The sequence below is a fragment of the Oncorhynchus nerka genome, linkage group LG9a (genome assembly GCF_034236695.1).
Source record: "Oncorhynchus nerka isolate Pitt River linkage group LG9a, Oner_Uvic_2.0, whole genome shotgun sequence".
Classification (NCBI taxonomy): Eukaryota; Metazoa; Chordata; class Actinopteri; order Salmoniformes; family Salmonidae; genus Oncorhynchus; species Oncorhynchus nerka.
Genome location: NC_088404.1, coordinates 23589986 through 23601328, shown reverse-complemented (window position 1 = coordinate 23601328; position 11343 = coordinate 23589986). Strand labels below are relative to the sequence as shown.

Sequence of the window (11343 nt, the reverse complement as noted above, 5' to 3'; positions counted from 1 at the left end):
ATGTGAAAGTATTTTTCACCCACAACACATTTAATTTAGATATTGTTGATGTGAATGTCTAAATATTACAATTGTGAATTATCCAAAGGGAGCGTCTGCCTGCTGTTTTCATCTGAATGACATTTCCATGTGTAATTCACAAGTTTTTGTGCATGAAGTTGCATTAGGAGAAATCCCATGAAGCCTTGATGGAACATGGGAATGTGAGATGGAATCTACACCTCTAATATGATGATAGAAACCCTCATTATTTTGTTGAATGCTTTTTTTGTTGAATGCTTTTTAATTTTGAGCGTATAATGTCTATATAGCCTGCCATACACTTTCTCAGTCTGAACTTCTAACGTGAGTGGGGTGGTGGGGCTTCGTGACATTGATCGCAAGAGCAGCTGCTCACAGATTTGACAGCTATCTGATTGAATCTAGGCTTTATTAGAGTATAAAAGAAGATAGTTTTGGTCATAAAGTCAGTTTAGTCTAAAACAGAGATGTGGTAATTTGGCAAACTTTCTTTCTTGTACTTTTTATCCCTCATTTGTAGTTACAGTCTTGTCCCGTCACTGCAACTCCCGTACAAACTCATGAGAGGTGAAGGTTGAGAGCCACGTGTCCATCAAAACACAGCCCTGCCAAGCTAATGTGTTGGAGGAAACACTGTACAACTGGCAACCAAAGTCAACATGCATGCGCCCGGCCCACCACAGGAGTCACTAGAGCCATCCCCTAACCCAGACAACACTGGGCCAACTGTGCGCCGCCTCATGGGTCTCCCAGTCACAGCCAACTGTGACACAGCATGGGATTGAACCCAGGTCTGTAGTAACACCTCTAGCACTGCGATGCACTGCCGTAGACCTCTGCGCCACTCGGGAGGCCAACATTTCTTAATTAACAAAATCTAAAACAAAGCTAAATCAACTAATTGATGTGATCGAGTCCTTCAGCATTATGGCTGAAGCCTGAGAGAGAAAGAGTTTCTAACCTTGAGTGGTTCAAGATAGCCTTCCAGTGCAGGATGGAAGGAAGTTAGAGCACTGAGACTGAGATGTGATAGCCTTCCAGTGCAGGATGGAAGGAAGTTAGAGCACTGAGACTGAGATGTGATAGCCTTCCAGTGCAGGATGGAAGGAAGTTAGAGCACTGAGACTGAGATGTGATAGCCTTCCAGTGCAGGATGGAAGGAAGTTAGAGCACTGAGACTGAGATGTGATAGCCTTCCAGTGCAGGATGGAAGGAAGTTAGAGCACTGAGACTGAGATGTGATAGCCTTCCAGTGCAGGATGGAAGGAAGTTAGAGCACTGAGACTGAGATGTGATAGCCTTCCAGTGCAGGATGGAAGGAAGTTAGAGCACTGAGACTGAGATGTGATAGCCTTCCAGTGCAGGATGGAAGGAAGTTAGAGCACTGAGACTGAGATATGATAGCCTTCCAGTGCAGGATGGAAGGAAGTTAGAGCACTGAGACTGAGATGTGATAGCCTTCCAGTGCAGGATGGAAGGAAGTTAGAGCACTGAGACTGAGATGTGCTAGCATTCCAGTGCAGGATGGAAGGAAGTTAGAGCACTGAGACTGAGATGTGATAGCCTTCCAGTGCAGGATGGAAGGAAGTTAGAGCACTGAGACTGAGATGTGATAGCCTTCCAGTGCAGGATGGAAGGAAGTTAGAGCACTGAGACTGAGATGTGATAGCCTTCCAGTGCAGGATGGAAGGAAGTTAGAGCACTGAGACTGAGATGTGATAGCCTTCCAGTGCAGGATGGAAGGAAGTTAGAGCACTGAGACTGAGATGTGATAGCCTTCCAGTGCAGGATGGAAGGAAGTTAGAGCACTGAGACTGAGATGTGATAGCCTTCCAGTGCAGGATGGAAGGAAGTTAGAGCACTGAGACTGAGATGTGATAGCCTTCCAGTGCAGGATGGAAGGAAGTTAGAGCACTGAGACTGAGATGTGCTAGCATTCCAGTGCAGGATGGAAGGAAGTTAGAGCACTGAGACTGAGATGTGATAGCCTTCCAGTGCAGGATGGAAGGAAGTTAGAGCACTGAGACTGAGATGTGATAGCCTTCCAGTGCAGGATGGAAGGAAGTTAGAGCACTGAGACTGAGATGTGATAGCCCTCCAGTGCAGGATGGAAGGAAGTTAGAGCACTGAGACTGAGATGTGATAGCCTTCCAGTGCAGGATGGAAGGAAGTTAGAGCACTGAGACTGAGATGTGATAGCCTTCCAGTGCAGGATGGAAGGAAGTTAGAGCACTGAGACTGCGATGTGCTTTTTCAACCATTCGGTCAAAGAGATAGCTGAATGTGTAAGCTGAAAAACACTGGTAAAACAAGTGGAAAACATAAATTCTATGTTCGACATTGAGGTGCTGGGACTGCGAGGCCAAAATGCTGTGGATGCCAGGGAATGGAGTGAAAACGTCAGGAGGACTACATGAGAAGACTACTATAGGGGTTTTCTAGTTTTTACTTCTACTGATGAAGAAAAAATACAGTATTACCCTATGCTGGAAAATCAAAAAAAAAAATCCCCATTCATCATTGATTCTAATCACTTTATTTCAATACATATTACTAATACAAAATAGTATGTACAAAGGCTAAACTAGGTATTTTTTGCATAGACGGAACAGTGAGGTTAAAGAAAGCCAGAATGGAATGGCACAGTAAACTCCAATAACTACCACACAGGAAGGACAGATGACTTCATGGGGTAAAGCTCAGTAAAAAAGAATACTCGTACCCACATCAAGCAGTAAAAATACTAGATAAAATGGCCAATGTTATCGGATGCTCATCATCTGTAGAAACCAACTCATAAAATCAGAGAGAGAGAGAGAGAGACTCTGATGACAACTGTCATTTGAGTTTCTATTGAGATAGTTCATCACACTGTCTGCCGTACCGGTCCCTTAGGTTTAATTTAATTTAAAAGAGCACATTTGGGGGGGGGGGGTGTTTTGCTTGGTGTAGCCTAACCGCTGACAACAGCTCACTCATTGGTTCACTGCTGTTTGAAAATCTTACAATATACCAAAATGTTCTGTTTTTTAGATTCAAACATATACGGTATAGTTTTTTAGATTCAAACATATACAGTATAGTTTTTTAGATTCAAACATATACGGTATAGTTTTTTAGATTCAAACATATACGGTATAGTTTTTTAGATTCAAACATATACAGTATAGTTTTTTAGATTCAAACATATACGGTATAGTTTTTTAGATTCAAACATATACGGTATAGTTTTTTAGATTCAAACATATACGGTATAGTTTTTTAGATTCAAACATATACGGTATAGTTTTTTAGATTCAAACATATACGGTATAGTTTTTTAGATTCAAACATATACGGTATAGTTTTTTAGATTCAAACATATACGGTATAGTTTTTTAGATTCAAACATATACGGTATAGTTTTTTAGATTCAAACATATACGGTATAGTTTTTTAGATTCAAACATATAGGGTATAGTTTTTTAGATTCAAACATATATACGGTATAGTTTTTTAGATTCAAACATATACGGTATAGTTTTTTAGATTCAAACATATACGGTATAGTTTTTTAGATTCAAACATATATACGGTATAGTTTTTTAGATTCAAACATATACGGTATAGTTTTTTAGATTCAAACATATATACGGTATAGTTTTTTAGATTCAAACATATACGGTATAGTTTTTTAGATTCAAACATATACGGTATAGTTTTTTAGATTCAAACATATATACGGTATAGTTTTTTAGATTCAAACATATACGGTATAGTTTTTTAGATTCAAACATATATACGGTATAGTTTTTTAGATTCAAACATATACGGTATAGTTTTTTAGATTCAAACATATACGGTATAGTTTTTTAGATTCAAACATATATACGGTATAGTTTTTTAGATTCAAACATATACGGTATAGTTTTTTAGATTCAAACATATACGGTATAGTTTTTTAGATTCAAACATATATACGGTATAGTTTTTTAGATTCAAACATATATACGGTATAGTTTTTTAGATTCAAACATATACAGTATAGTTTTTTAGATTCAAACATATACGGTATAGTTTTTTAGATTCAAACATATACGGTATAGTTTTTTAGATTCAAACATATATACGGTATAGTTTTTTAGATTCAAACATATACGGTATAGTTTTTTAGATTCAAACATATACGGTATAGTTTTTTAGATTCAAACATATATACGGTATAGTTTTTTAGATTCAAACATATATACGGTATAGTTTTTTAGATTCAAACATATACAGTATAGTTTTTTAGATTCAAACATATACGGTATAGTTTTTTAGATTCAAACATATACGGTATAGTTTTTTAGATTCAAACATATATACGGTATAGTTTTTTAGATTCAAACATATATACGGTATAGTTTTTTAGATTCAAACATATATACGGTATAGTTTTTTAGATTCAAACATATACGGTATAGTTAACAGTGCCAACAAAAAAGCAACACATCAACAATGTCAGTCTTCAAACATGAAAGGCAAATGAGTGTACAGGGTATCATGGAATTTTGCGACACACTTTCCTTTATTTCAAAAATAGCAGGATTTAAAGAATGAAATGTAGTGCACCACCTTATATTCAGAGTGATTTTACATGTAGCAGAGAAACTCCACAGAACAAGGCTGACATGTAGCAGATAATACTGCCGTTTGCCACGACACTACATCAAACACACTATTCAAGAGCATACACTTCAGAACAGCTCAGATAGTCAGCTTTAGTGGAGGGGGATTAGGGAAGAGATTATAAAAATATGTCAAAGGTGGTACATAGAAATGAGCTGCTTCCTTTCAAATTCCCTCATAGCCGACAAAACCCCAACAACCATTCTTCCCTTTCCGTCTCTAGTCTGTGGCAGTGTTTCCATGTGAAGAGAGTCAATACTTAATGCTCATTCCAACTCCATGCATGAAATGTATCTCTCACTACAAGCTGCAATAGTGTAAAAACATGAATACAGTACTAACCTCAAAAAACATATGAACATTCATATACACTGCTCCTGAATGAAAATGTACAAATGCAAACAAACTATCAAAGGAATAAAATATTAATAAAATAACAATTAATGGGTAGGATATTAGTTAACACCCATACAGCTGAGAAAATGATTTCCAAAAATATACAGTCAGAGAGAGCGTAGGTGTTAGTTGGTAAGATCCTGCTGTCATTTAGAATTTCATTTCATATCAAATGATGCCAATAGGTATTAGGTTCATGAGTTCCTTCCTACTGTAGAGGTGCAACTGCAACAGTTGATCATTTGTGAAATTAGATTATTTACACTCAGAACTAGCATAATCTTAATGCAGTAAAAGGAATTATGTTGCTTAGTCAGTGTCATCTGAGATTTAACACATTCCACAGGGCAAGGTTGGGCAGGCATTTATAAAAGTGGTACAGGCATGGCTAAAGACATACCGCAGATAATAGAATAGCACTCTTAATTTAAAAGATCTTCGTATATCGTCCTACTCTGACTGCATGTTCCTCCCTCAAAACGGGACTTGGATAAATGCCTGTGGCAAAGTTAAGACAGGAAGGTGGTTTAGTTGCACCTTGAACAGGAGAGTTTCTTTTATCTTCAACTCTCCCGTCTAACTATCCTTTTATAATCCCAAGGATAAAATACTAATGATGTTATGTTCTCCGGATAACTGACAGTGAGCTTCAGACAAAACAAAGCCAAGTAGAACATAGTAAAACAGCATATTGTATAAAAGCAAGAGACAAAAAGAATTTGTGTTAAAGTAACAGGCCTTCTTATACTGCACCCCTACGAACATGAACAAACAACAATTGTTAAAACACTGAGAAACCAATTGACGATGGGAGAATGTGAGAGAAGCAAAGACATGAACAAATTCCCTCAGAAGAACAGAAACATTTCTGAATGGTTGAAAACTGACATTTCAAAGAGGGCAGTGACAGTTACACGTTACATGAATGACAACGGAAAAACAGTTTGGGATTTTGAGATGATTCTTGAACCACGTCTGACATATAAACAGTGTGAAGCTGGTTCGTCTTCAGGATTTTAAAATATATATCTATCTTCATGCTGAAGAGGCTATTCTGCATTTCATTCAACATCAAACCATTCCACCCGAAATCAGTTCACACAATGTGGCAATGTCAGACTTTTACAATACAGTAATGATCACAGATATGATCAGTTAAGTCTATGATGTTAGATGCAGTATTACTTCTGGGAGCAAGCATAGTGACAAATAAAACGCCCCTCACCACCACCCAATCTTACTCAAGGGAGAGGGTGCAAGGATTTACAAGGGAGGTACAAAGGATACACATGTAGGTCTACACTCTACAGCAAACAAGTTCTTAAGGGACCAAAAACAACTGTCACGTCGCTACAAATGTCTATCCTGGCATGTACCTTGCAGAATTTGCTGGAGCGCTAAATTGTGACGACTGTTTGTGGATGCACCCAGGCTGAGGGGATGTGAAGCCTGTGCTTTACATCAGCAGCTGTCATGTTTTCCCTGTGGAGTATGACGGGGGCATCCGGCGAATCAGAGGTAAAGGTGAGCAACAACCAACTGAGCCTGTGACGCAGCTACACACAAACCAGCATCTACTGCAATCTACCACTATGTAGGGTATGTACATCCCAATATGTTCAAATAAAGATGTCCTAATCAGCCTTAATGAATGACCTTAGATGATCCTGCAGATGATCCTTGCTGCAGACGGAGAGTGTAAAAGCTAGGCAGCAGTGTCTCTGAGTTAGCTGTGTTTGGTTACATTACCTCTACTTCCCCTTTATTCTTCATGTAGCAGTAATGCAGTGTCAGAGTTCTTACACTTCTTATCCCAAGCAGAATCCTAGCCCCTAACCCTCCTACATTTGTAAGATCACATTTATTAGGGCCTCCCGGGTGGCGCAGTGGTTAAGGGCGCTGTACTGCAGTGCCAGCTGTGCCACCAGAGACTCTCTGGTGGCTGCGACCGGGAGGTCCGTGGGGCGACGCACAATTGGCCTAGCGTCGTCCGGGTTAGGGAGGGTTTGGCCGGTAGGGAAATCCTGGTCTCATCGCGCACCAGCGACTCCTGTGGCGGGCCGGGCGCAGTGCACGCTAACCAGGCCGCCAGGTGCAAGGTGTTTCGTCCGACACATTGGTGCAGCTGGCTTCCGGGTTGGATGGTGCTGTGTTAAGAAGCAGTGCGGCTTGGTTGGGTTGTGTATTGGAGGATGCATGACTTTCAACCTTTGTCTCTCCCGAGCCCGTACGGGAGTTGTAGCGATGAGACAAGATAGTAGCTTCTAAACAATTGGATACCACGAAATTGGGGAGGAAAAGGGGTAAAATTAAAAAAAAATTAAAAAATTACATTTTTTAGCTTTGCAACTTCTGGGCCCGATTATCTAACTTCTTATCAAATTTCCCAAAGTACAGTAAACATTAAGCCAGTTCAGCATGTTAATGATGAATCAGTTTATCGATTACTACAAGCAGACGGTTGGCAGTGAACGCCTCTTAAATTTCCCTCTTCTTCTGCACGATGACATGTTAAAGGAAAACTGGGTTGCGTTCATTAGGGCAAGCATTGGAAAATGTGCGTTTCCAGGTAGTCCCACACTGTTTCGGTCTGTTTTGATGGAGCCTAATGGACATGATCCTGTTGGTAAAGCCCTCCTAAGTAGTTTAGAGTGTAGATATCCAAGTGGCCTGAACAGAAGTACACTTGTTGTTCAGGACTCCTGTGGTTGAGCCAAACATTGACCTACGTTGTGGCGCCAGTAACAGGACGCATTGCCGTATCTAAACCACTGCATCACCTTTTGATCCGATTCCCTCCCTCACCTTCCACCCCCTCTGTGACAGACTGAAGCAGGGGATGTGCTTTGAAAACTACAACAGCAGTAGCATCCAGACTAGAGGTAGAGATAGATACATCATCACTTAGTCTAGAAGGAATGTCAGTGGAAATGTGTACTGCGAAGAGTTTCTATCTCTCCTGCCATTCTGACATGTAAAAAGAAAGAGAGAGAGGAAGAGGAGAGAGCGAGAGAGGAGATGGAGAAACAGAGGGATTTTTTAAAAAGAGTTCAGGTGTGCAAGAGGAGAAACAGCAGAGAAACTCTTCAGACGATCAATGCTGTTGTAGACGTTTGAAGGCAGCCATCCATCCAGCAGTTCTGTTCTCTCTCTCCTCTCACATCTCACACTGCCTCCACTGCAGTAGCAGCTCCATCAGTCTGATCTAATGCTGCAGTCACTAGTCTCAGCCCTCAGAGAGAGAGAGAGAGCACCAGATATGTGCCAGTCCTGACGGGCCCGTATTAAACACATTCATTTTGTAACCGTCTATTTATTTGATTTCAGAATGGAAGTACTGGTGGTTATAGACTATCTTAAGATTAATGCACTAATTGTAATTCACTCTGGATAAGTGTCTGCTAAATTACTAAACTTTGAAATGTAAATGTAGGTGGAAGTTGAAACGAGAACAACACTGGTATGTTTCTTTGTGTGTTGCGTGGTGAGATGGTTATCTGGGTGATTTGGTTGAAATGACTATTGATTTCAAGATTTGTAATTCTTCCTATCACAGAACATTCCTGACGTTCCAAGAACCTGTCTGAATCCAGAGCACCACGCACTAAGGACTCCTGGCATTATAACCTTGATCCTAACCCCTGACCTCTGGCCATCCACAGCCTCAGCCTCATCCATTTTACAGCTCTGACAAGAGATAAGACTTAGCATATCAAACACTCCATTCCATATGAGCATAAAGAAAACATTTAGGAAAAAAATCATGTTGTAATGGGGAAAAAAACATTGTTGTCTGACATTTTCAATAACAAAAAGTTCCAGGGAGTAGAAAACTAGCATGCTATGTTGGAGCCTTTCATCATTTACAAGGGAAAGTTAACATAAATAATCAACACAACAAAATCCATGAAAGCCAGGAGGGAACTACAATATCTGTTTTGTTGTCTTCTCTTTCTTTGCCTTGCAGGGGGATGTGAGTATTAGTAAAGCGTTTGTCGTTTCACAAAATTCGTACTTCCCACAAAACTGTTAGTACAAGCACCCCAAAAATAGAAATGTACTTCTGAAGAGGAGAGCGATAACCTAAGGGTTCCTTGCCAAAAGTATATTTGTCCTTTTATCTTCCAGTCCCATTTTTCTTTGGCAAATGAATGGTGGAGTGGACAGAGCAGAGGAGGAGGGTGACACAGCTGCAGTCTGTACAGGGTTTCTGGGAAGAATGGGGAGGCTTAGTGATGCAGTGGGTAAGGGGGGATAGGGGGCCATCCAGAGTCTTTCCCATCAGGCAGCGTATGGGGCTCGTTTCACTGTGTGCCGTCTGTCACCCGCTAAGCGTCGTACTTCTTCCCCGTTCTATGGATTTGGTGGAACAGTGTCATGGAGAACGCCATGCCGAGGAGCTGCAGAGGAGAGGGAGAACACAGTGAATTTGAAGTCTAAATGGGTTTTATTATTGTTATTGACACAATGAATGGTACAGTGCAGCCAGCTCTGAGTGATGTGTATACAGATGTAAGATCTTAATTTGAGCCAGTTTGCTACAGCAGGAAAAAATCTTGCAGCCACAGGAAATGCAAATTATTATTTGGATTATAATTAATGGATATTTTTGTCAGACATTAAGTATCTGGTATAAAAAATATATATTGTCTGTGTCAAAACAAATTGTATTAGTCACATGCGCCGAATACAACAGCGAAATGCTTACTAACCAACAGTGCAGTTTAAAAAATATATGGATAAGAATAAGAGATAAAAGTAACAAGTAATTAAAGAGCAGCAGTAAAGTAATAATAGCAAGACTATATACAGGGGGGTGCCAGTATAGAGTCAATGTGCGGGGGGCACCGGTTAGTTTAGGTATTATGTACATTAAGGAAGAGTTATTAAAGTGACTATGTATTGATGACAACATAGAGTATCAGTGGTGTAAAGAGGGGGGGAGCATTGCAAATAGTCTGGGTAGGCATTTGGCTAGATGTTCAGGAGTCTTATGGCTCTTGGACCTAGATTTGGCGCTCAGGTACCGCTTGCTGTGCAGTGGCAGAGAGAACAGCCTATGACTAGCGTGGCTGGAGTCTTTCACAATTTTTAGGGTCTTCCTCTGACACTGCCTGGTATGGAGGTCCTGGATGGCAGGAAGCTTTACCCTTGTGATGTAATGGGCTGTTTGCACTACCCTCTGTAGTGCCTTGCAGTCGGAGTCCGAGCAGTTGCCATACCAAGCAGCGATGCAACCAGTCAGCTCTCGATGGTGCAGCTGTACAACCTTTTAAGGATCTGAGGACCCATGCCACATTTTTTCAGTCTCCTGAGGGGGAATAGGTTTTGTTGTGCCCTCTTCATGACTGTCTTGGTGTGCTTGGACCATTTTGGGGCGGCAGGTAGCCTAGTGGTTAGAGTGTTGGACTGGTAACTGAAAGGTTGCAAGAGCAAATCCCTGAGCTGATAAGGTAAAAATCTGTCATTCTGCCCCTGAAGGAGGCAGTTAACCCACTGTTCCTAGGCTGTCATTGAAAATAAGAATTTGTTCTTAACTGACTTGCCTAGTTAAATAAAAAAATGTCTGTTTGTTGGTGATGTGGACACCAAGGAACTTGAAGCTTTCAACCTGCTCCACTGCAGCCCCGTCGATGAGAATGGGGGCGTGCTTGGTCCTCCACTTATAAGTATTTTCAAATACACAGTCAAAAACAAGTACTTTTATTTGAGTATTTGAATCGTTAATTGTAAAAAAAAAAATAAAAAAAAATACTTGACCAAATTGCATTTAAGAAGATTTTCAAATAATTCTTTAAAAATACTATTTTTAAATACCTGGGTAAACGCATGCAAGTGTATTTGAGTCAGTGTATTCACATTTTTTTAATACTTCCCAAACTTCGGACGTTTGTGATATTTGAAATCGTATTTGAAACCTGGTCAGACTTTTGTAGCGGTTGATTTTTTGTAAGGTAAAATCAAGTCTGAAATTTCTAAGGGGAAATGACAAACTTCAGAAGCCTATTTAAACCTCAAATACTCTACAAGTTGCAGAAAGTTCTCCTGCAACAGGGTGATAAAATGAAGATCCTACATCTGTACTGTGCTACACTAGTGTTGTGTTACCTCTCTCTCTCCACACATAACAAGCTTCCTCTGTATCTCACTGAAGGAATAAAGTCAGATAAGTGAGCACATTATGTCAATTAGGCAAATTTTGATGCACCTGAAAAAAATGGTATTCTCTTTGAAGTTTTCCATTAAGAAATAGCCTGTGATACGCACGACTACTTT

The 11343-nt window shown here is 40.1% G+C and overlaps 1 protein-coding gene across 1 annotated transcript in view; it reads right to left on the bottom strand.

Annotated features, from left to right (window-relative positions):
- Nucleotides 1-4543: 4543 nt before the first annotated feature.
- The window catches only part of LOC115134073 (tetraspanin-9), a 139780-nt gene continuing 132980 nt past the window's right edge, over nt 4544-11343 (bottom strand). Inside the window, exon 7 of the mRNA XM_029667661.2 lies at nt 4544-9467. Within this exon, the coding sequence (XP_029523521.1) occupies nt 9396-9467 (72 nt within the window). The 3' untranslated portion in view covers nt 4544-9395. The remainder of the gene's footprint in view (nt 9468-11343) is intronic.